Below are 27318 nucleotides of genomic sequence, written 5' to 3' on the forward strand. Positions count from 1 at the left end.
GTTCTAGCAAGCTATACACAGAGCAGGAGATAAGACATTCTAAATTAAACAGAATTTGCAATAAAGGAAGTGTAAACATTAGATTACTCTTTACAGGAAGTGTTTAGGAAGGCTGTGTAAGTCACATACAGTGAGGTGTGACAAGGGCTGTATAAACATAGTGATGTAACGCCTATGTGGCAGAGAATTGAGCAGTGAGACTGCAGGGGCATGATCTATACACCAAAACTGCTTCATTAGGAATACAAATTTGTATTGCTAACGCTATAGAGTTTCCATTAAGTTCTTTTCTTGCTAAATGCTTTATAAAATGGGATTAAACTTAATCAGTTTCCCATGATATTTTTTACGTTTTTAACATCACCTTAGCAAACAAATTAGCCCTTGTTTATCTTAACTGCTGGGAAACCACAAATGATGTTCCCACATGAGCAATTTCGGACACATATTGTGAATACATTTCAAACAGTGATTGTCAGGTTGTCAGGAAAGAAAGAAAGAAATTCTACACACGCTTTGATGTAGAGTTTTGTTTAGAATATATGCCATTATTACCTTTGATTTTCAATACTTGATTATTTAAATGTCTCTTAATGTCACTATTGTACATTGTTGGTAAAAACAAAACACGTAGGTTTAAAAATAGAGGAGTGTAAACCTGTAACCCTTCGGAGACATTTGTAGACTACAATTGCCACATTTTTGGCATGCCTAATGTTAGCAGATAATTACGGGAGTTGCCGCAAAACCACATCGGGACTCATGCAGTTTGACACATTTTTATTAAGGGATTAATTTTTCACTGAACTCTCACGTTACTTAAAAAAGAGAAACTAAACTTCTGTGTCACTCATATTAAATAGAACATAATATGGTTAGCAATTATAGTTTGTCATTGTTTGAGCACCAGACATTTAAATCAAAAGGGCAAGAAGAGAGCGAAAGGATAACATTCAATATAAACATACGGTTTAGATTCTATGAAGATGGAGACAACGTTAAGTCTAGTTTATACAAGAGCCTGCCTGCCTGCCAGCCAAGGTTATTTCCACTATTCCTATGGGGCTATTCTCTTTCATGTAGTATTAGCTAGCTTGAAGTAAGACTAATTTCTATTTATTATTTCCTTTAAAATGAATGGTAAGTTTATTTTATGCTGGCTTACCTGTTCTGCCAGTGTTTCTGTTGCAATTTTGCAGCCAAATCCTCTACAATTGTATGTCCTTCGTGAAAGGAAACAAAGAACTAATTGTTCCTTGTGGGCGGTACTAACTTACAAAAAAAAAAAAAAAAGAACCTAAAATAGTAGTACAATAATAATAATAATAATAATAATAATAATAATAATACACATAACAGTCAAAGTTTCTTATACTAAATATGCTCACAAGATTTTTATTTTTATTGGAAGGCAAATGAATAAGTAAAAATAAATAAACAGTGCAAATGCAGTAAGTAGTAAGTAAGCATCTTATATTGCTCTGTTGTTAATGAAAACAGCGATTTTGCCATACAATGTTACACACAATACATGAGAGTTGATCATACCTGACTCAGTTCTCAAAAGATAAAGGACTAATAAATACTTCGTAAGCAAACATATCAAGAATATAAATAAGAAGTGGGTTATTCACTAAATTAAGAATTTCAAAAAAAATTACCGTAGAATTATTTTTTTTTTTTTGACTGAACTCGAAGCTGAACTGGAGAATTTTTAAAGTTTGGCTATTTTGCCTCCAGATTTGCTGATCCTGTTCAATTCCATTCCTCGTGTACATAATAACTGTATTATGAAACTGTGAAACAAGAATAAGAAACTGCTGCTAAAACCTTTTTTCCCCATCGTTGTATATAAGTTTATTTCTTAAATGGTAGTGTTTGCATTTTTTTCACAGGCTTAGTATATAAACCTCAGGACTACAGAGAACGTGATGTCAACATGGCCCCCAAGTTCCTCACCCCCCTTGTAGACCGTACCGTTGTGGCTGGGTACAGTACAGCTTTGAATTGTGCTGTAAGAGGTTTTCCCAAGGTATGTAGTTGTTTCTTATGTAACATCATCAGTGAAAACCTGATGCCTTGTGGCTTGGGGGGCAAGCACAAATGAATGGCCTGTCTTTAAACACGAAACTCATGGATCTCAGTGTGGATTGTCCTACTCGCATGGACCATGACTTATATAGAGATTTCATAGATGGAGTGAGCCTTCCTTTTATCTCTGCAGCCTCCATTAGTTTGATCTCCTCCGTATGGAGGAGATCTGTGCAACCCTAGGAGACGTAGACTCTTTTTTCCACTGACTCCATTGCTAACGTTGAAAACTTCTGTTTTTTATGAATGAATGTGAATGAAGTTATTTAAGTGATGTGGTTTTGCCTTTTTAGTCTATATATATATATTGTCTACAGCTGGTTGGTGGTGTTAGGGCTGGGGTACATACATAAGTATTTGAAGAACAACTCAACCCAGGTTGCTGTCAGACTGCAAAGGGATGGTGAAGCTTCTCACATCCAATGACTGATACATCCTGGACTGGCATTGTGAAAAATGGTGCTATTCTGGAGCAAAGTACTAAATAATAAGTAATCACCATGGAAACCAACAGAATATATTTCAGCATTTAGAATTTTATATCAGAATAGAACAATTACAGTATATACAACACTGGCATACTGAATATGTGCATTATTAATCGATTCCTGTTAAAGGAACACTCCAAACACATTTTTTTTTTAAATTCTTTTTTTTTTTTATTCTTTTTTTTTGTCAGTGCAAATGAAATAATGACACACTTAGTAAGACATTTCTGCAAGTTCATAACATATCTTAAAGCCATGTCGGGGTGAGTGACTAGTGAAGTGCAAGGACAGGTGAAAACCACATGGCGAATTTAAACTAGGTCACTGAGAGTTAGTTAAAACTAGAAAATTAGTGTACAGGGTCTGCAGAAACAGAAGAGAAACACAAGAAAGAATTCCCATTCACATAATACACAATGTATAGTAAGTAAGTATAACACCCAGTGGCTATGTTATTAAATAATGAAACACAGAAGATTATACACAGCTACGTATAATGAAACACCAACTCCACTGAGCTTAAAAATATTGCCTGTCGTGAGCTCAGCATAGAGGGATGTTGGTTTTCCAGTAAGGGTTAGCACTGATGAATGGACTGCTATTACAAGTTATATAGGGCACACAATAGGATGTACGCGAGAGGTTAAGGAACATGGTGCGCCTCGTGCGTCCAAACGGTTTTGGGTTTCATGAGTCTCATTTCGAGACTGGGTCCCAGTGGACCAATGCCGGTCATCCCGCCGGCCCATGCCACACCAAGAGCCCACAAACAGTTTCTGCTGCTCTGGTCTCCCCTGGTACCAGGGGCCTCGGAGGGCTGTGGTCACTGAATGGCGGCGATGGTATACCCTCCTGTTGCATGGAGCACATTCTAGGGTTATCCCCTTTGAGGACTCTAGCCCGGCACTGTGGTAACAGGTCCTGGATAATTGGGGGCACAAGCATGTGGTGGGAGGTCGGAATTGCTTCCTCCATACCTTCTGGCTCATGGGTGCGATTCTGTTCCGTCTCAGAGGGACCGGCATGGACTGCTGAGCCGCGGGAAGTGGGTGGTGCAGCATGTTTACACTCTGTCGCCTCTGCTTAAGCTTTTGCATGAATGTCTCAAAAATCATGTCTAGCCTTGTTAGCGTCATCTCAATTGAACCTCGTGGTGTGGTGAAAGGCCTAGCGTACACCATCTTGGATCGAGTGAGGAGGCAAGATTCATGCAGTAGGAGAATGTGCTGGGTTGCAGGCCCACCACTGACTGGTGAGTATAGCTGGAGGAATGGGGCGGGATAACCCCCACCTGCAGGACGGGAACCCTTACTGCGTTGACTTGTTTCAGCGGGGAAACCGGTGGGGAGACTGGCCGCCTCTTCCACACCTGCATCCACGGGTAGGCCGTTAAAGCTTTATATTCAAACTGATCGACATGTGTTTGTAAAATCTGCGTATTGGAGCAGAAATTAGTGTAGGTTTTAGCTTAGAGCAGTTTCCGATGTTCTTGCCTGGAGCTCACTCAACACGCAACCATTCAGTTTAGCAGCCAGGCTAAGCACATTAGCATTTTGAAATGCGTCCTCTTTTTTTAGTTTTACAAAAACTGTAGATTTAAATAGAAATTAACCTTGTTACATCCCCCTGGCTGTCAATCAGGCAAAGGTCCTTCCTGGTTTGGTTAGCTCAGTGGAGCTGAACTCAAGAAGCATGAAATGCCCAGAGCACTTCCCTTGCAAAGACTTAAAGGGACACTATAGTCACCTGAACAACTACAGCTTAATGTAGTTGTTCAGGTATTATCTATAGCTCCCTGCAGGCAATCTAATGTAAACACTGTATTTTCAGAGAAAATACAGTGTTTACATTGATTGATAGGAATACCTCCAGTGGCCGTCACTCAGACGGCCACCAGAGGGACTTCCTATCATGCAGGGCCCTAAAAAGGCCCTGTACACGTCAGACATATTAAAATACGTCTGATGTGTGCAGGAGAGAGAAGGCACTGTGTGCGCGCCTTCTCTCTCCAGCCTGTCAGCAGAGGAGGGGGGCAGGCAAAGACCGCGAGCTGCGCTGTCAGTCAGCTCAGCTCGCGGCCGCGCACACAGCGCGCATGCGCGGTAGTGCGCTCAGGACTTCAGAGGGCGGCATGAATGCCGCCCTCTGAAGTATGTGCGCATGTGTGGCGAAGCCACGCATGCGCACAAGGGAGCAATGACGCTTCCAAATGGAAGCATCTGATTGCTCCCTGCTCACGGCCGCCTATTTAGTCATTTTGACGAAATAGGGGGCGCGGCTTCACGAGGCTCCCGGCGCTGGAACGAGGTGAGTAAAAGACTCTGCCTGGAGAGTCCCTTTAACCTGCATTAAGCTGCATTAGGAAGTATGTGATTGGACAGCCACAGAAAGTCTGGGCGGGATTAGGAGGAGAGAGCTTGCAATGGGTACAAATAAGAGCCATGTAGCTTTTGCAAGATGTTTTAGATATACCCCAATTTAAAAAATGCATAATTAAATACATGCATGTTTTCCTCGGGGAATATCTACTAGATAGTGATTTATTTTATTTGGGCAGTGGCATGTCCCTTTAAGCAATACCAAAGCTTAGCTTTTTTTCTTTTGCATAGACTGGTAAATCCCTTCTTGGTAGAAAAACTGAACAAGACCAACTTGGAAATATGCCAATTTAGGATTTAAGTTGGCCAGATATTCATGGTTATGTTAATCCTTTTCGAAGAAGGATATTTTCAGAAACTACAGGAAATCAGTATGACCAAATATACTTTTTTTTTTAAACTTTATTAAGCATGCAGTGTCACTGTATGAAATCTAATAGCCACATGCATAAAAAAAAAATTGGATAAAAACTTTCCCACAAAGTTGGCCGTCACCCTTATATTTCCTGCAAGCGCCAGAGTATTGGAACGCAGCATAGACGTAACTCATAAAGATTGTTTAATGCGTGTGAATAAATGGTTTATGAGTTTTACTTTCCAAACGTTTTCCCTGTAGACAAAGAATGGAAGAAACACACTTAACAACAGGGTCTGCAAGAATTGGGACATTTTCAAGAACACAGCTTTCCTTAAAATTCTATTAACTGCGTGACATAGTGAAGGAGAGTTTGCACTTCCCTATCCTTGAACTAAGTGTTCATGCCAGTTAGTTATTTGGTATTATGCAGCGGTTTTATTGATAGTTTAAAATCAAAAGGAAACTTATTCCTTAAAGGGCCACTAGATGCACCCAAACCATTTCATCTCAGTGAAGAGGTCTCAGTGCAGTGGTCCTGCAGTTTTATCCCTGCGTTTTGTAGGAAAAGCAATGTTTTCATTGCAGGGTTAATCACACTGCCAATGTAACAGCTGAGTGAGTGAGTGAGTGAGTGAGGCTCATAGGAAAGCATTGAATGAGAAGCATTTGATTGGATCATGATACAGTAAAAATAATTTGAATGGGGGGGTTGCTAAATCTAGTAATGGACTAGGGCACTATAGCATTTTGTATTCCTAACACTGTAGTGTTCCTTTAACCTTTTTAAGAAAAGTTCCATATTATATGCATTCTATTAATTTTAGGGCATATTTTTCAGCCATAACATAAGGCCATTGACCTGTTCTTCAAATATATAATGTATATTAAAAATAAAAATCAGAAAACCTCCTTCATTAGTCTTGACAGTGGAGAGTGTGGTCTTCGTTGCTCTAGTTGAAGCAGAACTACTACAGTAAGAAAATGTATTGTTGGTTGAATGTTGACATCACTGGAGGCAGAGCTTGAGGCAGCAGCAAAGAAGTTGTGGGAAGTAAGAAATCATTAGTTAACTCTATTTTTTTAGAGTCAAAGGTGGGTTGAAAAACATGGGGTGGACAGAAGGCAACTTATACTCCTGAAATAATGATTGTTGTTTTTGAGACCCGAGGTTCCCTTTAACAGGAAGACAGTTGTGAGTTTGTGAGCAATTGACTTGTGTTGTGATTATAGTCTTAAATGTTCAGAAAATGGGCACCAGCATAAAATAATATGTTAGCGTTCATCCAATTGTGCATAACCTCTTCAAAGCCAGAATCGAGTATAAACATTTTTTTATTTCCATGTATTTTGCATTATGAAAATTACTCTATAAAGACTCATTCACTCTAATTTATACTCTTGTTATGATTACCAGGCTGTTAAGGAATTAATTTCTCTACCAGATGCCACTAGTCATTTATGAATGTAAAGTTGCTGAACATGTCTGCTCACTCCCTGCATTCACACAGTACAGGAAGTGTTTCTGGGTGATACCATTCTTACAGTTAGGGAGGGGGAAGCTTTGAAAGGACTGTACCATTTCACTGGCAACATTATATTGGCATTTCAGAGATTGATAAATATTGCTATAGCAGTTTTAAGTACATTTATTTAAAAAAAAATATGATTTAACTGTATTTACTTTAAGAGAGCAATATATACTCAAATGCAGACATTCTTTTTCAATTCTGTTGCTAATTTCAGTAAGTAGAACTGGCTTCAGGGTCCTTACAAATACCAATTATATTGATATATTCTTCGTCACATCTATTGTATGTGAGAAAAACTGCATTTGCAAACATGTCAGCCCTGTGTGAAAGCTTGCAAGATAAAAGACACTGTATGCTGCCTAAAGATTACCGGTATTACTTCACAGATATTTTTATAAAGGATAGACGAATAAGTGAAAAATAACATTTGTGTAAATTTACATATTTATTTATTTTTACGTTTGTCTGCAAAGCAATCTATTCACAAAACCGCTGTGTTATGATATGCAAATATGCTAGCTATGCATGCCTTGCTTTAAATAAATGTTTTGCTAATATTTTTTCAATCAAACTGTGCTCAGTAGTCGAGGGGATACATTTAGTTGTAAACATTTGTTAGCCTTCCTGCCTGTCAGCCAGCCTTTGTTGACCTGCCTATCTGTCTATTATCCTATCTATGTAATAATTATCCTATTATCTAATCCCTTGCAGCCTAAAGTTATCTGGATGAAAAATAAGATGGAGATCCGTGATGACCCCAAATTCTTAATGAAACATAATCAAGGAGTTCTCACTTTGAATATTCGTAAACCAAGTCCCTTTGATGGTGGAACTTACACCTGTAAGGCCATCAATGAGTTAGGAGAAGCGGAGGTGGTTTGCAAACTCGAAGTGAGAGGTACGGCAGACTTAAGTGATAAGTACCTCAACTTTATCAGTATATTCTTGATTGTTTATTAACTGAACTTTACGAATTGGCACATGCAGTTGAGCAAAATAATTGACATAGAAAGAGTTTTAGAATTTTTTTGCAATTTCGACTTCATTCTGATTTCCCTTATTGAATGACCACATATCAACATATTTACTGAATTAAACTCTTAGTTATTAGGTAAGGTAGATCGGGACTTCAAAGAGAACAAGTTCCACTTTTATTCAGGTAGTTGTAGAGGTAAAACAAGTTAATAGAGTGTGGTTAAGTGCATAAAACCCCGACTTCTGTGTCACTTCACCCAACAACAAAAAATACAGAGTACATATAAAAGCAAGTGCAGGTGAAAGTGCACAAAATTAATAAACACACAATACTAAATTAAAACACATTACCCCTCAGGGAATATCATCTGAAATAAAGCACAAAAGCACAATTTATGGTGCAGTATACCAGAGTAAAGAAGTCTTACATAAATTATAATTTTTGTCCACTACTTACTCCTGAGTCACTCAAAGTTGACTCAGACATAAAGGCAGGAATAGAATCATGGGCGTAGGAACCGGGGGGGATGGGGGGGACGCATCCCCCCCAGCAAATCATGCGGGGGGGACAGGCAATGGGGAAATCCCCCCCAGCTCCGCCGGCCCCCCTTCTGCTGCAGCCGCCCGAGCGCTCTGCAGAGAGCCTTAGGCAGCTGCAGCTCTGCCCGGGCTGGTGTGTCCATGAGGGCGCACCGCCCGGGCGCAGCCAGAGGAGAGGGGCTGACAGGAGGGAAGCGCTCAGCGCTCCCTCCTGTCACTCCCTCAATGTAGCATGGCCGAGCCCTGTATAGTCCGCCGGTACAGGGAGAACCTGTCTCCTGTACCCGGCCGGACTAAAAGGAAGTGAACACTGTTCACAAAAGCTCCCTGTACCCGCGGACAGTACACAGCTCGGCCACGCTACAACACAGGTAGGGGAGGGGGGAAGAAAGAAACAAGGAGGGGGGGGATAAAGAAACAGAGAGGGGGGGATAAAGAAACAGGGAGGGAGGGGGGGGGGATAAAGAAACAGGGAGGGAGGGGGGATAAAGAAACAGGGAGGGAGGGGGGGTAAAGAAACAGGGAGGGAGGGGGGGTAAAGAAACAGGGAGGGAGGGGGGGATAAAGAAACGGAGGGGGGATAAAGAAACAGGGGGGATAAAGAAACAGGGAGGGGGGGGAATAAACAGGGAGGGAGGGATAAAGAAACAGGGAGGGGGGATAAAGAAACAGGGAGGGAGGGGGGGATAAAGAAACAGGGAGGGAGGGGGGATAAAGAAACAGGGAGGGGGATAAAGAAACAGGGAGGGAGAGGGGGGAAAGAAACAGGGAGGGGGGGGAGAAAGAAACAGGGAGGGAGGGGGGAGAAAGAAACAGGGAGGGAGGGGGGGAGAAAGAAACAGGGAGGGAGGGGGGGAGAAAGAAACAGAGAGGGAGGGGGGAGAAAGAAACAGGGAGGGAGGGGGGGAGAAAGAAACAGGGAGGGAGAAAGAAACAGGGAGGGAGGGGGGGAGAAAGAAACAGGGAGGGAGGGGGGGAGAAAGAAACAGGGAGGGAGGGGGGGAGAAAGAAACAGGGAGGGAGGGGGGGAGAAAGAAACAGGGAGGATGGGAGGAGAAAGAAACAGGGAGGATGGGAGGAGAAAGAAACAGGGAGGGGGGGAGAAAGAAACAGGGAGGGAGGGGGGGAGAAAGAAACAGGGAGGAGGGGGGGGGAGAAAGAAACAGGGAGGGAGGGGGGGGAGAAAGAAACAGGGAGGGGGGGAGAAAGAAACAGGGAGGGGGGAGAAAGAAACAGGGAGGGAGGGGGGGGAGAAAGAAACAGGGAGGGGGGAGAAAGAAACAGGGAGGGAGGGGGGGGAGAAAGAAACAGGGAGGGAGGGGGAGAAAGAAACAGGGAGGGAGGGGGAGAAAGAAACAGGGAGGGAGGGGGGGAGAAAGAAACAGGGAGGGAGGGGGAGAAAGAAACAGGGAGGGAGGGGGGGAGAAAGAAACAGGGAGGGGGGGGAAGAAACAGGGAGGGAGGGGGGGAGAAAGAAACAGGGAGGGAGGGGGGAGAAAGAAACAGGGAGGGAGGGGGGGAGAAAGAAACAGGGAGGGAGGGGGGGAGAAAGAAACAGGGAGGGAAGGGGGGAGAAAGAAACAGGGAGGGAGGGGGGGAGAAAGAAACAGGGAGGGAGGGGGGGAGAAAGAAACAGGGAGGGAGAGGGGGGAGAAAGAAACAGGGAGGGAGGGGGGGAGAAAAAAACAGGGAGGGAGGGGGGGGGAGAAACAGGGAGGGAGGGGGGCACACACACAATCACACAATCATGCAATCCTTACACAATCCTTACACACACAGAAACACACAATGCATTCCTTACACACACTCAATGCACCCCGTACACACACTCAATGCACCCCTTACAGACGCACACACTGCATCCCGTACATACACAGAATCACACCTTGCAGCCCTTACACATACAAACACAGATTCACACAATGCATTCCTTACACACATATCAGGACATCCCCTACACACTCCACCCCCTGTGAACAAACTCATTGGTGGAACGTGAAGGTGGACACTGGGACCCAGACCTTGAGCTGTGTAAAGGGCCCCCAAAAAATTGAGCTGATTCCCGTTCTCACAGAACATTGATTTTTGGGACCACAGTTACAAACAGCCTCCAGAGAGCCTGTTCTACACCAGACCAGTGGAGCCAAACTGCAGCTAGAGCCCATCATCATCCTCATCTGGTTGTAAGTAGGAAATCTAGCATATTATTCGTGGCACTAATCTCTAATTTACCTCACATTAAAGAAACACTATAGTCCCCAGAAGCACTGCAGCTTAATGTAGTGGTTCTGGTGTCTATAGCCTGTCCCTGCAGACTTTTTAATGTAAACACGGCGGCACTCCAGCACTGGCGTTAGTTAACATGGCAGAAAAATAATTGGAAAGGGTTAGGGGGGCTACTAATAAGGATAGGGGGAGAGGGGTAGGTAGAAAAATAATTGGAAGGGTTTAGGGGGGGCTACTAATATGGATGGGAGGAGGGGGGAGGTAGAAAAATTATTGGAAGGGGTTAGGGGAGTACTAATATGAATGGAAGAGGTAGGGTGGGTTTTAATATGCATGGAAGGGGTTAGGGGGTACTAATATGCATGGAAGTGGTTAGGGGGTACTAATATGCATGGAAGGGGTAGGGGGTTAAAATGCGTGAAAGGGGTAGGTGGGGTTCTTTTGTGCATGGAAGGGGTATGGGTGGTTCTAATATTCATGGGAAGGGTAGGGGTGGTTCTAATCAGGAGGATCCCGGCGCTGTATACGGGTAAGTAAAACCCCTTCCTTGTAGTGACCCTTTAATGTTATTATTTAATCATTTATATAGCGACTGCAAATTCCGTAGCGCTGTACAATGGGATAAACAACTCCTAGTTTACGGAATAAGAATATACCCGGCGAGTAAAAATGCTATCCCCCCCAGATTTTTTGGGGTTCCTACGCCCATGAATAGAATCTCCTTTGTTGTACTCCAGGACCTTCTCCAGCTGATTGCTTTATATGTGTTGAAATGGTGTTCCCACATAAATGCCTGGAGTAACTTCTTGTAAACATATTTCCAATTTTATCAAACAGCACAAAATTAACTAAAATGAAAATAAAATAAAATAAAATAAATAGGCAAAGTTATCCATATACATTTCACCCCAAGACCTCCAAGACTAGCAGTTTAAAATAGCAGAGAATTCTTTTTTAAGCCTAGAGTCTAATTCCATCAGTATTCCTCTCATCAAACTCTTGTGTGCCTTCCAAACCCATGTAGAGGGCAAGTTTCCTTAAAGTAATTTGTGAGGGTTGACTTAACCTCATTGATAATTGGTAGATTGTCCAGTAGTGTTTCATTAAGCCTTCATGGAGTCGGGGATGAGGTGGATCCAATTATTTCCAGCTTAAAGGATCACTATAGGCACCCAGACCACTTTATCTCAATAAAGTGGTCTGGGTGCCAGGTTCATCTCGGGTTAACTCTGCCTGCTGTAAACATAGCAGTTTCAGAGAAACTGCTATGTTTACATTAGGGTTAACCCAGCCTCTAGTGGCTGTCTCATTGATAGCCGCTAGAGGCGCTTCCGCGATTCTCACTGTGATTTTCACAGTGAGAAGACGCCAACATCCCTAGGAAAGCATTGAGAGTGCTTTCCTATGGACTGACTGAATGCGCGCACGGCTTTTGCCGCGCATGCGCATTCGTCAGAAGAGGGAGGAGAGTCCCCAGCACCAAGGGAGCACAGCGCTGGAGAAAGGTAAGCCGTTAACCCCTTCCTCCCGCTAGAGCCCGGTGGGAGGGGGACCATGAGGTTGGGGGGTACCTATTAACATTATAGTGCCAGCAAAACGAGTTTGTTTTCCTGGCACTGTAGTGGTCCTTTAATGGTCACAGGGAGATGGTCAGACCAAGTTATGCTACCAAACGTTGACAAGTAGATGTAAGGGTCTGTGTGAAAAAAAAAACATATCCAGTCTCCAATAAATCTTGGTTGTTTGTGAATTAAAAGTAAAATCCCTCTCTGTTGGGTGCACTAAGTGCCAACAGTCCATCAATCAATGATCATGTAGTAATGCTTTCTGTATTGCATGCCTATGGGGTTTGAGGGCATCCCTATCCTTAGAGGTGCAATATCCAGTGTCATATCCATGGCTAGATTCCCATCCCCTCCCAGCACTAGTAATCCTTTCCCAAAGGACTCCAGTTTAGCTAAGACTCTCTTGATAAATGGTAATTGTTCTGTGTTTGGAGAGTATATATGCCAGGAATGCTTTAACCAACACACATAATTATATATGTATGCATAATACTAAATACTAAAACATATTACCAGGCCTTAGAGTGGCCAGATTTGAATTGTGTGTACAGCTGATGATCCTGGTCAATGAAAATAGAACTTAAGACATTGGGTAACTATATACAACATGAACATAAACATTGTCATTGAGAGACTAATCCCATGTGAAAGAGAATAGGAGACAGTGTAAATCCCTGAAAGGATTGGATCTACAACCCCAGGGGATGACGGTTGAGGGCATGATACATTTATCATGTAGTCAGGAGGGTATTAAAGAGTCTACCCAGGAGGTAAGCCACTCTTGGGGCTGGTACAGTGTTTTGTAAGTGATATTGATGTATCCAACAGATGTTAAATAAGAAATGCTAAGAGTTGGAAAAATAATATGTGGCATAAGCAATCAAATTCATTGTATGGAGTAATGTCATTTAAACCATCTTGTGTGAGAAAAATGAAGCATTTAACCGTACTTTAAAGTAGCGACCATGGGTTGGTAGACAGGTAAAGAGTGATAGGGGACATCAGGGTAGGTGAAGCATGGTCTAATAAAAGAAATTGTTACCCAAGTCCCAAATTGATCTTCAGGTTCCTTTATCTCTATGGGAAGAGGTAGGTCATCGCTTCTGGCTGGTGATCCTCTGCGACTGCGATTTCTAAGGGGCAGCAGACATCATAGGTGGTTGTGAGGTGCCACACCAGTATTCAGTTCAGGCAAATTTAAGGCCTTTTGAAATCCAGGAATGTCATGTGGAGCGTGGATAGCATGCATCTTGCCATTGAAGGCTGCTGAGAGCATGAGAGGGAAGCCCTATTGATACCTAAGGTTGTGCTCACTGATGGTATCTGTAAGTGGTTTACATATGCATCTTGCTTAAAGAGTGGCCAGTGAGAGGTCCTGCAGGGTTAGTATAGTTTCCATTTTTAAGGTGATAGTATCTGCCATATGGGACTTAATCAACATTTTCTCTTTTATAGCATAGCAGTGGATATGGCATATTATGTTGTGTGGGTCATCTTTCTTCGGGCCTTTCTGGCTCAATACTCGATATGCTCAATCATAAATTATGGTAGTATCCTCTAGGTGCTCCAGAATTTGGTTGAAGACTGATTCAGTGTTAGCTGAATGTCCTCTTTGGCATTACCTGGTTTTGAAACTCATTGAACCCTTAAATTGCTGCCTCTCCCTCTGTTGTCAACATTATCTAACCTTCTTTGGAGCACTGAGTGTCCAGTAAATTGGTTCGAAAGGATGGCTATGCACAAGGCTGGTTTGTCCTCAAAGCTGATTCCAAGTGTGTTTAGCATGGAGACAATGTCAGTTTCATGAGTAAGTGGTAGATGAGCGTTTTTAGGTTGGCTTCCAATGTTGTGGGAATATGAGGTCCTCCAATACCCATTATCTCCATTACTTCTGGGCCATTTTGGATGTTTCATCCTCGTCAGCTAGTTTGAGGAAGAAATGTCTAAGGGATGTCTAAGCTCAGCTCATATGTCCATAATCTGGCTGATCCAAGCCACGATGATTTAATATTTGGGATATTTTTTTCAACATATTAAAATATCAAAAAACTCCTATATCAAAAAATATTTATAAATATAGTAAAAAAAAAAAATCTAAACGTTTATAGTTTTATGATATTAAAAGTTTATCCAAAAAAATTCAATCGTTTGGAAAACATATGCAACAATATTAAATCAAGGCCTTCTGTAAGCAATTGCCTTTTTTCAGCAATTGTTCCCTGACATCTGTTGTAATCCTACACAATTCAGTTATTTTCTTTTGGCTGGTGATACAAGAGCATCAATTTGGCAGTAGATGATCAACAACAAGTTCTTCATGATAACAGGTAACAAAATTGCCAACTGGAAAAAATGAGGAAACAAAGTTGATGAAAACAAGAAAAAGAACGCATATCCCTTTTACTAGACAATAGCGATTAACATTATGTAAATCACTCAGAAGTCGAGCGAAAGCATGTGAATTGAGAAAGAAAATCAAAAGAAGCTTTGAGGATTAACATATATAAGAGGATAAGATGGTCCAGTGAAACACTGAGGGACAATAAGGAAGGCAATTTGTAGATGATTGCGGATTAAAAGGAGCGCAACCATGAATAGACACTACCTCCGAAGCAACAACGAAATGTAAGAAGGAGGACCTCTCTCCTAGGCACTCAGCATTCTATGGTTTTGATCCACATGACTAAGTTTTCAGAAACAATACCAGCAACAGATGTTTATACAATCTTTATATTTTATTTATACTTATGTCAGCTGGCAAAAACTCAATTTATGGAGGTAATTGTTATATACATGTGAGTTTGTTTTGAGGATTTAGATATTTTTTTTAGAAAAAGAAGAAATCTTTTATAGAATTTGACACCAAGTCACCTCAGGTACTCCTCTCAGATTTATTGCAGCTAGTATTACAAAGAGTGGATATATTTAAGAAGGACAATGCCCATGGTTGTCCAACTGGATATGTTCAGACAGGACGTGCCCCTCAAGGACTTTTAGCTTTCCTCCAGTCTACCATATGTATCAATATACTTCAGTATCTGACATCAGTGTTTTAATACAGCTCAGAATCCAAAATATAAATCTTAAAGATTTTTTCTTGAAAAACTTGGACTGATACAGCTGAACATGATATCTGGACATATTCCAGTAGGAAGCACCGAAGCTTAGGGAGAGTAAATCAAGTTCTGAGGTTTTGAGATTTGGTTACTTAGTGTCCAAGCTATGTCCAATCTATGACTTGTTAGGTCTCCAGAGTGACATAGTTCATTGAACCAACATCCTCTCAATACTGCACAGCGTAAGGGACATCTGTGTAATCTAGTTTTCTTTCAGCCAAAATAATAGACGCACATTCAGTAAAACAATTTAAAATACTTAGTATAATGAAAAAGAACAAGATAAATAGGCAGTCTAGACAGAAGAAAGTTTTGTTTAATTGTGTCAAATGTAAATATTTCTCTGCAATTAGGACACTTTCCTTTTTTTTTTTTTAAACAAAAAACTTTGGTACCCCATTATAGTAGAATAATCTCTACCGGATTCAGGCCCAAAGTTCCAGAACAGATACATGTGTCCTTGTCACACCCAAGGCAGTGAAAAATGTGACAGAAGCACAAACCCTACCAATTCCACCATTTTTTCTGGGGAAACATATCGTCGAAGTTTGTAAACCAAATCAAATATGTTGAATAGAAAATCTCTGTAATTTTCATATAAGTCCAGACATGGTGCATGGATAGCCATCTATTAATTATTTTATAAACATATTTTAGAGGGGAAAAAAAATTCGAGACAGGAATGGAATGGATAATGTCAAAAAAGACATTATTATTTTGAGCAACATGGTAATTTTAGTTGAGGAAACACAGCTGTCAAAGATTTGTTAATAGCTGTCTTTAACAAAACATATTCAACGTTTGCATTGTTCATTGGATAAGATGTAGAGGCATGTGTCCAGCATAGCCATACATAGGTTTTTGCTGTGTACGAGGTATCAATTATATCTAAGCAACTCTACAACTGTACTGATTGCCAACCCAATTCCCAATAATCAGTGTTATTTCTTTAATGATTATATTTTTTGGGATATCAGAGTAAATTACCAAAATGATCCATAAAGCAAACAGGTGTCACAGCACGTGATCGTGACCTACAACTACAACTGGCACATACCAGGGTCAGTTGGTACGTTGGCACCATGACAATGATGCATGCTATTGCTAATCAGGTTGACAGCCCCCACCCACAATGGCTTCCTAAAAGTTGCATATATGATCTTTTTGCCCCACTAAAATATTTTTTCTAGAGAATAAATTTCCTATGCAACATTTTGTCTTCAACTGCAAATTAACCCCTTAAGGACACATGACGTGTGTGACACGTCATGATTCCCTTTTATTCCAGAAGTTTGGTCCTTAAGGGGTTAAAGGAGCGTTCTAAGTACCATAACCACTAGAAGCACAGTTTAGTGGCTATAGTGCCAGAATTTCCCTGGCACTGTGCTCCAGTTATGTGTCAAAGTGTTCTCAAACTGTTTGACGAGATGATCCAGCCCCTGACTGCCCAAATGTCTAATGTGGAAGTTAGCATTCATTGGCTAAGCTTGTCAGCTGATGTGCTCAGCCAATACTTTCTTTGTACTATTATTAATGGTAACGCCAGCATATTGTGCCGCGTTTTACAATTATAGAGAGGGATGAGTAAGACCCTGCTCAAATAAGCTTACAATGTATGCCATATTAATATGGTAACAATTGAATGAGCTAATGCAGGAGTGTATTGGACTGCATGGGGACAGGGGAACATTGTTTTGTGTCAAACTGTTCAGAAGCAATTTTTACACATTACCAGAGAAGAGTGCCAAGGGTATGCTGGCACTAAAGCACGTCAGGCAGCTGTAGTGGTTGTGGTGTATGTTTATAGTGACCCTTTAAGACATCACATTTCAGAAAGGTCTAAGACTTAATAAATCAATTAGTCATCAGAAAACCAATTATATGCCTCTTTTACGTGAAGTCAGGACGGTACCACATTACTTCTGAGCATTTTTATAAAGGCAATAACAGCATACACAGCAAAACGCTCCATTAAGCCAGAGGAGACGTGATTATTATACATCTATAAACAGCTGTAGAAATTACTGCTTTAATTATGTTTTTGCAGTTGTGTGTGCAATGATTGAGTATAATTAAATAGTTGAAATAAAGCTTAGGTTATGTAAGTCTGCCATCCAGTGGTAATTCAGGGAATTGCAGATTAATGTACCTTGTGAATGTAGGTATTGTAAAACCGGGCAGTCGTGAGTTAAATTATTTAATGCTGCTGGCATGAATCCAAGATTGATGTTACCAAGCATGAATCATGTTGTTTTTAAGCTTTGCCCAGTCATGCATTCAATATATAAGCATGTGATTTCCATCATTTACTGCCCAATAAGCTTATTAAATAAAGATAAGAAAAAAGAGAGAGTAAAATAAAATGTACGTTCCCATTTATCTTAACTTAAAATATTATATAGATATCTTCCGTAGCACATATCGTCCCCTTCCCACAATGCACTGGGCCCCTGTTTGAGAAAAGCTGAGAGAGAGATATTCACGTTAAACGTTATTTTTAATGTCACATCTTTGTTTTTGTGGTTTTATTATTTGTGTTGAGAAATGGATCCTGATTATTTGTTTTTAGTTCATATGCCCTAAAACACAAGAACCTGTTTTATCTCCATGTTGTCATGTCCATAGAATTTTTGTTTAAAATATATTAACCATGCATTTAAAATGTAATAGGGACATTATAGTCACCAAAACAACTTTAGCCTAATTTAGCAGTTTTTTGTGTTTAGGTCATATATCTGAAAATTCACCGTTTAATTTTCTGCCATTCAGAAGTTAAATCACTTGTATTTCCGTTAATAACATGAAGGATGATCCTTTGGGGTCTAGCAAGCTATTAACAAAAAAGGAGATAGGAATTTCTAAATTAAACAGAATTTACAATAAACATTACGTAAATAAACATTAGATGGCTCTTTACAGGAAGTGTTTATAAAAGCTATGCAAGTTACATGCAGGGAGGTGTGGCTAGGACTGCATGTAACTTGCAAAACAAGTGATTTAACTCCTAAATGGCAGAGAATTGAGCAGGGGCATGATCTGTACACCAAAACTGCTTCACTAAGCGAACGTTATTTTGGGGACTTTAGTATCCCTTTAATGTTAAAACATTGATTTAAAACTCAGGCATTAATGAAGGATTATTTCAGAAATATTTTTAATTGTGCCATATCTAAAGTTATGGTTGGGATGGCAAAGAGCTAGGATTAGATATTTTAAGGTTAAAGAAAGACTTGGAGTGCATTAATTCAAAATTTTTAAAGTTAATCTAGAAACGTGTTGTTTTGTTGCTATTCCATGTACTTGCTATGAATCCAGTATGTACTGCATTTCTAGTAAGTATTTATCTCAGGAGTGAAGAAGTCAAATGACTAGTTTAAAACTAAAAGACAAAAATAAGAATATATGTCCATATAAGTTTAATCAAATTAGAGAAAATTATTAAATAATAAAACCCTTTATGGAATATTTTGCAATGCAGTTGTGTAATCTTTATCTTTTCTCCTCTTTTCGATTCACAGTTCCCCAGTAAACACACAGCCCTGTTGAATTGGATGAAATGTGACAGTAAGTATGGTAGGAATATCTCACAGCCTTTACTTCTCAAAAACTATCTGTGATCTCTTGCCCGAGAGGATTTAGCAAGAGCTATAACTAACCCATTAGATCAAGCCAACTGGCCGCAATCATGTTTAATGTGGTGAAAGAGAGCTGAATAATTTGGGGGTAATGACGAAACCCCATCCTTGCTGGACATTATAGCAGCTCCAGTCCAGCAACTGCTATAGTATTTTGGCAGCTAGTGTGGTTGAACTGCTAAACCTTTGTTTTTGTATTTCCCATAATAATACCAAGGAGGGCGCAGACGTATATTAGGGACTTTTTCAAAGTCTGACCTCCTAAGTAATATCTTAGTCACTTCCTTCTTACAGAAAATATTTATTTTTCTTGTGTTGATGTAGACTAAGATTTTGTATCAGCTGCCTTAATGTCCTATCTGAAATGATGTTTGGGTGTTCATACAGATGTAGAAACTGAACTGAGTGGCCAAGATTAAGTTGAACTGTGCTTTATGTATGTACATACGTGTGAATGCGTGTCAAAAGTGGGGTACATTGTCGTTGTGGCAGGCTTAAATAATGGATGATAATATACTGTAACTAAACCCCCATTCATATTGCCTGGGTCCGTTTTTTGAATGGTATTAGTTATGTGTTTATATATATATTTATATATATATATATATATATATATATACACAAACACACATATACATACATTCACATGCACACACACACACACATATAGAAAAGGTTATTTACTGAAGTGAGCGTTCAAATATTGTGCAGACCACAAGTTCACTGGAAAATTAGAGATCCTACCCACTGATGTACTCCCCACACACAACACAACCAGCCACCACACTTACAACATACAACACGTATAGCTTCCTGACGCAGGTACAGTCTCACTTAACACACAACATACAAAGCTTCCCTATAGACAACACACACAGCCTCCCCCCACACACAAAAGAAACCTCCTCAATACACAACAGCACAAGCATAAAGAAATCAAATGTAATTAGGGTGTACACCTGGGAATTCTCTATTTTATTTTAATATAAAGTTAATAATTATTAAATGCATTCAATTAGAACTGTCATTTCTATTTATCAAACAAACTAGTACTCAATAAATTGTATTGAGGTTATGGAATATGTGAGGTGTGGGGAAGGGGAGATGAGGAGAACGGGAACTGAGAAGAACACATGGGGGGTGGGTGGTGAGGAGGACACAGGGAGGAGAGGGGTAAGAAGAACACAGGGAGGGGGTGAGGAGAAGGGGATATGAGGAGAACATAGGGAGGGGGGAGGTGAGTAGAACACAGGGAGGGGGAGGTGAGAAGAACACATGGAGGGGGGGAGTGAGAAGAGCACAGGGAGGGTGGAGGGGGGGATGAGAAGAGCACAGGGAGGGTGGGTGAGTGTGAGAAGAGACCACTAGGGGAGGGTGAGGGAGAGGAGAGACCACTAAGGGGCAGGGGAGAGCTCTAAGAGACAAAAGGAACAGCTCTATAGGACAGGGGGCAAGACAGGGAGCTCTTTCACACTACGCGGACACACACACACACACAATGTATCCCTATACATACACAGAAACACACAATGCATCCCTACACACACAGAAACACAACATGCTTCCCTTACACACAGAGAAACACACAATGCATCCATTACACACAAAGACAATGCATCCTTTGCACACATACACAGAAACACACAATGCAAACCCTTACACACACTGCTTTTCTTACATACACACAGAAACACAATGCATCTCTTACACACACTCAATGCACACACATACAGACACACACCCCAAAAAATTGAGCTGCTTCCAATTCTCCCAGAACATTGAATTTTGTGACCACAGTTGCAAACAGCCTCCAGAGATCCTGTTCTACACCAGACCAGTGGAGCCAAACTGCAGCCCATCATCATCCTCATCTGGTTGTAAGTAGGCAATCTAGTATATTATTAGTGACACTAATCTATAATTTACCTCACATTAAAGGGACACTATAGTTCCCAGAACCACTTCAGCTTAATGAAGTGGTTCTTGTGTCTATAGCCGGTCCCTGCAGGCTTTTTAATGTAAACACACACTGTGTGCAGCACTGGCGTTAGTTCATATGGCAGATCATAAGGGTGGGGCATTGTGATGTCACATGGGGGGCGGCAAATTTTTATTTTGTCTAGGGCGGCAAAAATCCTTGCACCGGCTCTGATCCTGGGCAGGTGCACCAGTCTACTGGTGACCCATAGGAGGGGAGTGCACTGATTGCACAGCACTCTCCTCCTGCCCAGACCAGTCTTTACCGCAGTGCAAGTGCCCTCTGCCCGTAATTTACAGTGGCTCACACTCACAGCTAGCAGTGCCTGGAGCTCTTTGCAGAGACGGGAACAAAGAGGTTCTGCGGCTGTGTTCCCCATGCAGCCACAGGTGGCGCTGTGCTGGGAGAATGTGATTACTCTTCACTTCCTCCCAGCCTACAGAGCAGCGCATGGGAGAGAGAGAGGAGGAGGCATGATTTGATCTTACAACAAATCCAGTAAGCAAATCTTTATACATTTGGGGGATCAGCTCTGTTTTCACAGTTTATTGGTGTTTACTCTGATGTCTGTATTAATATTGAGGGATTTCTAAGTAGTAACATCAGTGTGTCAGCAGGGCCAGCCGTTGGGGTGTGCAAGCTGTGCGGTCACGCAGGGTGCCATGACAACAGAGGCGCCCGGCGGCCAACACAGCTCACAAGTTGGGGACACCAGCATATTTAATTTAAATGATTCGCTGGTGGTCCATTGGTGCGCACCAGTAGTAGGTGCAGTCAGATCATATCCTCTCCCTCGTGGTTCCGGCGCTCAGTTAGTGAGTCAGAGCACAGGCTCAGAGATTCTCAGTCTGCGCTCTGACAACATTGAAAGTCAGAGCCGTGAAGGAGCGGGTATTAGCATAACATCAATATCCGTTCTAAAACCAGGAAAAGGTGGGCATGGATGGTGAACTGATTTGGTGGTGCAATGGGCCACTTGACTGGTTTTGCCCCCCAGGCCTACGGCTGCCAGCCCTCCCCTGTGGGGGAGGGGGGGGGATGTCTATGAGTGTCTTGACTGTGTTATTTATGATTTTGCTGTGTGTGATGTTTGTGTTTTTGTGACTGTATGCAAGATACGAGGTCTTGTTCAGGGGGATGTGTGTGGCTAGCTGTATGCTGTGTGTGATGTGTGTATTTTGGTTGTATGTGATGTGGGCAGCAAGGGTAGTGTGCAGGCTGTGTTTATGTTGTGTCCATCCTTCCCACACATTACAGTATTTGTTAAAGCTTATATTCTCCTGCTCCTTTGTGGTCTCTTGGACAGAGCTAGTAGTCTGCATCCCTGGCAAATGCAGATCACTGTAAACTCTGTTTCCGTTCCAGGACCAGGAAAGATCATTTAAAGTGTTCTGTACCCATCTAAGGGGCAGACCACAAGCTTTCTCACATCTACTACATGCACTCCATCCACCACACTCAGCACTTCCACTTTACACACACGTAATGGGAGTGGGGGGGGGGGGGGGAGAAACACTGCAGGCAGATTCAGGGGAGGGATCCTGTGGATGGAGTTGAAAGTGGGTCCTGGGGACCCAGACCTTGAGCTGTGTTAGGGGCCCGTAATTTATGATAGTAGCCCCCGCACAGCACTGGTCAAATCACCACCATTCCGTGGTGCTGCAGGGTGCCAACTATGGACAAAGCTGCTTTACCACATAGTCTTCACATACACAGACCCCCACACACATCTTTCAACACACACACACTGACAGAGAGACAGTGATAAATACTAGTTAGATGAAAATGACAGATGGAGAGGGGGAAGAAAGACTGGCAGAGAAATAGCAGAAATGAGACACAGAGTTGGGGAAGAGGCACGTGCAATGCGAAATAGATAGAAAAACACTGAAATGTGACTGGGAGAAAAAAATGCACAGGGACTTGCAGATAAAGAATCTATTATTATTATTACTGGCATTTATAAAGTGTTAACAAATTCCGCAGCGCTGTACAATTGGGGAAAAAGACAAACACAATAAGAACAGACTGAAACAACAGTTAGAGGACCCTGCCCGTGAGCTTACAATCTAAAGGAGAGAGCATTAACGATGGCAATAACTCTATGGAGGGATGTCGGATACATACAATTTTCAAACTTTATAGGATAACTCTATCTGCTGTTCCTGCTGCTACAGACATTTCAGGTTAATCCAGAAAAAAAAATCCCATCCGATTACAGTAGATATACATTCGTTTTTACATTATTAGATGATCTATGTCAAACATTGTCCTGTATCCCAAACTGCGAGCTCCTAACTCATCATCTGTCATTGTTCTCTTCTGCAGAATTTTGGACAAGTCGAGTCACTTGCTGGTTTCCATCCAACATCATAGAAGCAAACAAAACAAAGGAAACCTGTCTCTTGCTTGTTTTTTGTTTTGCCCCTTGTGCTATATCTCCTCCTGTTTTATTTTGTTTATATTTAGTCTCAGACACACAAGCATTAAATGTAACACTATTACTCGTTATTGTAAGAACAAAGCGCTGATGTGATCATGCTACCCGTTACTCATATGTATTTACTAAACATCTCCAATTGGAAACACGTTTCATGTACCTTTATAATACTGTATCATGATGTGTTGGTAAACGCTAGTTGTTTTTTTGGGGTGGGGGGGTTTCTAACCCATTCAGAGACAAGGGCATATGCCGTAGTACAAAGCAATGTCACCCACGTCTCTGAGTGCCACATGATAACAAATTAATATAGAGGCTCCCTGATGCACAAGTGCTTGAAAATGATACAAGCATACACATTCAATCCCATTGCCTTAATTCTAATATGTTTTCACGCCCCCACCCCCCCTCCAAAGAATGTGATTGATTGTGCACTGCTTGCAATGGGTTAATCTTATATCCCACATTTGCATACTCTTGCAAAGCCAATTATTTATTGTGATACATATAGTTGCAGACCCAAGAGTGTTAAGCTATTGTTTTGTTTTGTCCAGAATTAAATGAGATATAGTAAATTATTTGAGTTGCTAATCAATACACCTGCTGATGTCTTCATCTCACTCCTGTGTACGTCCTGTGTTTCTTTGGGAAGTAAACAAACTAACCACATTAAAGCACACTTCTTTTCCCCAAATTTCACAGAAGATTGGTGGGGTCACATTGCGATCAGATGATGATAGCAAATAATATAACACCCTTCCAAAATGCATAACAATTGAAGCATTGTGAGCATATATTGCATGACATTTTATATTATATCAGCTCCCAAAGAACAGAGCAAATCCTGCTCACCAGTTGTGAGCCATTATGTGGAACACCACATTCAATTTGATAATACAGTTCACTTAGCACAGCAGTAACTGCATATTTACTTTGACACACCTCTCAAGTGTCCCTATTTAAGAGATACAGTCCCTATTTTGGTCCCAAAACCCTCCTCCCCTCTTTTCTATTCGAATAGTATCCCTTTTCTAGGAGTTCCATATTGCTGGTGTGTCTAGGTGTATAACAGAGCCCCACGGCACAAATACTCACAATAATGTATCTTTAAACTACAATAAATGTGTTTAGGAATCATCTTGTGTAAGTAAGATACATTGTCATTGTTCTAAATTACATTTTAGTTCCATAAATTATCAGTAAATCACCTAAATCACCTGGCACACACCCCCACTGACCATTAAACGGTACCTCTTTGTCCGTTACAAATTTTGGGAAATGTAGCCAAAAGGAATTTGATGGCCAAGACTTCAAATTCTACATTGTGATCAGTAGCCTACAGAACCACTCCCGATGTCAACGCTGCTAGTGGTACTGCCAGAAACGGTGTAATATTCAATTTATTCAGTAGATAGAGCACTGTAACTATATGGCAGACATGTACTTCCTCTTTATAATAAATACAAGGACTGTTGTGATATTATAAGAAATAGATTTCAGGAATTATTTGAGACCTCTGGAAACTGGATTAGAATGGTGAGAGTTATAGTCAAACAGCCATGGTGGCTCAGGTTGATGAATGGGTCCTGCAAGTGTAGAGGCTTTAAACACGCACCTACACTACATTATAGGATATGCTGATGACAGCAAGCCAGGTCTAGTTAAGTAAAGTGTATATTATACATACACTGGCTTAAATAGCATTACATATCTAGACAAACTTAGCCGAGTTCACTTGAAAGTGAGCTAATTGAATTATAAATTGAACCCAGTGTGTTTGCTTTTCTGGAAAGTGAAGAATAAAATACGTTTTGATTATGTTAACAGATGGGATTTCAAGATGGTTGATGAAGTGGCCATTTTACATTATAATAGTGCCACACCAGCAAAAAAATAAATAAAATAAAAAATATATATATATATACATACACACACACACACAGTTACTAGCAGAGGAACACCAAGCATCACTTACACTTAAAATTTTTGTTTGTTTAATAGATCTTTGAATCAAAATTACATTTTTATTAAAGTTTATATTTTTAGTGTACTTGGAATAGAAATGATATATTGAGGGTTATGCATAAATGTTTTTTTTGTTCTGAAAAATGGGGCAAGCGTGGAAAAAGGGCGGAGTAACCAATGCAAAATGGCTGCAGGTTCCACTGGTTTCCATGGTGACTAACTCACTTATACAACTATAAACAACTTTTCAGAACACAATACTTTTTGTACATATCCTCCCATAGTACCTGGCCCCAGCCTGTTTCTGTGACTCCAGAGCCCGACTAACAAGATTATATGCCGTAAGAATTTATATATTGTCACTTTTAAGCTAAAGTCTTCATAGAGATCACTTTTTGCATCAAGAGGTTCTTTTATTTTCACTATTTAGTGGAGCTATAATATAGTTTGTGATGCAGGTGCTGTTTAACCTGATTACTCATTGTTAGAGTATTTGCTCTCCAAAACTCCCTAAAACCACTAAAATCTTCATTAAACATCTCATATCCCGGAGAAGCTAATCTCACTGCCAGCGTGATTCAAAGCACAATTAATTGGCGTTTTTCTCTCCACGGTCATATTACGCATTGGTATTGTATGCTGTACTGTTATCACAGGTATGTCTGTCAATAAAAGTTCATACAGACCCCATCGTTGGACTGTTTATTCAAGGAAGTCTGGAGTCTGCATTTTAATCACATGACGTGACGACACAGTAAAGTCACTACGGATGCAGAAGGTGCAAGTGATTTTATAGAAACCATTGTTTTATAAGCGAAGGGAACACACAGTATTTCTGAGTAAGTCTGCGCTACGCTACAGTTTTAAGGGGTTCAATCTCCAAATTCAGTGTGATTGGCTACTGGAGGTCTCACTGTGGTAGGTTTATTTTGGCTCTATGTCTAGACACATGAAAAATACTAAATACTCAATCAAGGTGTCTCCTTTAGTAACTACTGACATTTGTTTTATTTGTTTATTTCTGGTATTTTAAAGCACCAACATATCCCGCAGCACTGTACAATGGACATCACATTTAAAGTTTCCAGTATAAAAATGTAAACACAACGTGTGCACCTGCAAAGACTAGTGAGGTTATTTGCCATGTTAATGCGCTTTTAGGGCCAAGGGTAGAGCCCAAGGAACATTTACATCTCCGATGGCTGTGGTAGAGTCTGAGGGACTGGAATTTTTCAAAAGTAGATCAAAGTAGATTGAAGAGAAAAAGCAACAGTTAGAGATAAATGTCACCTATTAGGGACCAAATTGTGTTGCTATGGCATAGGTGCCAACAGTTCCAAATTTAACCTGCACAGTTCTGCAGTTTGGGGGGCTGTCCAGCAAAAATAGGTTCCTACAAACATCTCCAGTATTTTCAAATCTGCTGTCAGATTTCAAAATGCAGGAAGGAACAGGGCACTAGGACCATGTACATAATGCTTCTGCAGTGCTTCTAGCATGGTTTGCTGGAGGGGAAGGCTGTCAGTCTGTCTGGTGGCCCTTAATAACGGCAAACCATTTGATGGGCTGAGCAGCCCTGCTTTTAAATTGGCTCTGGCATCATCACAGTCTGGCATTCAGAGAAGGGCCTCCAGAACTCAGAGAGGGGCAGCTCTAGAATCCTGCAGTTTTCATACACTGTTGTTCAATTTCTATTAGCCTATAATGAGTGAAGAGTGGAAATTGTGAGGTCCTAAACATTTATTTGCATGGAACACAAAAGTGGAATATTTTGCGATAGGTCTATTAGTTCTGGTATAGAACTCCACCTTTCTGTCATGACTTGTTTAGTAGCTCACAAAACTGGAATAACAAACACTAAGGATGAAAACAAGGCCTCGTCTTGCACCTTCATATCACAGGTCTTCCTGTCATTGCCCATCTTTTGCCTGGTAGAGGGACCTTGGTTTCTTGTGGTCAATTGTCTACAGTGCAAGGTGAATACATTTCTCTGGTTTACAAACTATTTTCTCATCCATTATGTGAGTCCCAGAA

At 41.0% G+C, this 27318-nt stretch overlaps 1 protein-coding gene across 2 annotated transcripts in view; it reads left to right on the plus strand.

Annotated features, from left to right (window-relative positions):
• Positions 1 to 25974, plus strand: part of MYBPC2 (myosin binding protein C2) — a 114439-nt gene extending 88465 nt beyond the window's left edge. For both annotated transcript variants that reach the window (XM_063436068.1, XM_063436069.1), the window contains 4 exons: positions 1896 to 2032; positions 7556 to 7742; positions 18785 to 18830; positions 23208 to 25974. In XM_063436068.1, the coding sequence (XP_063292138.1) occupies positions 1896 to 2032; positions 7556 to 7742; positions 18785 to 18795 (335 nt within the window). In that variant the 3' untranslated portion in view covers positions 18796 to 18830; positions 23208 to 25974. The remainder of the gene's footprint in view (positions 1 to 1895; positions 2033 to 7555; positions 7743 to 18784; positions 18831 to 23207) is intronic.
• Positions 25975 to 27318: the final 1344 nt, after the last annotated feature.

Source organism: Pelobates fuscus, chromosome 11 (assembly GCF_036172605.1).
Source record: "Pelobates fuscus isolate aPelFus1 chromosome 11, aPelFus1.pri, whole genome shotgun sequence".
NCBI classification, from domain to species: Eukaryota; Metazoa; Chordata; class Amphibia; order Anura; family Pelobatidae; genus Pelobates; species Pelobates fuscus.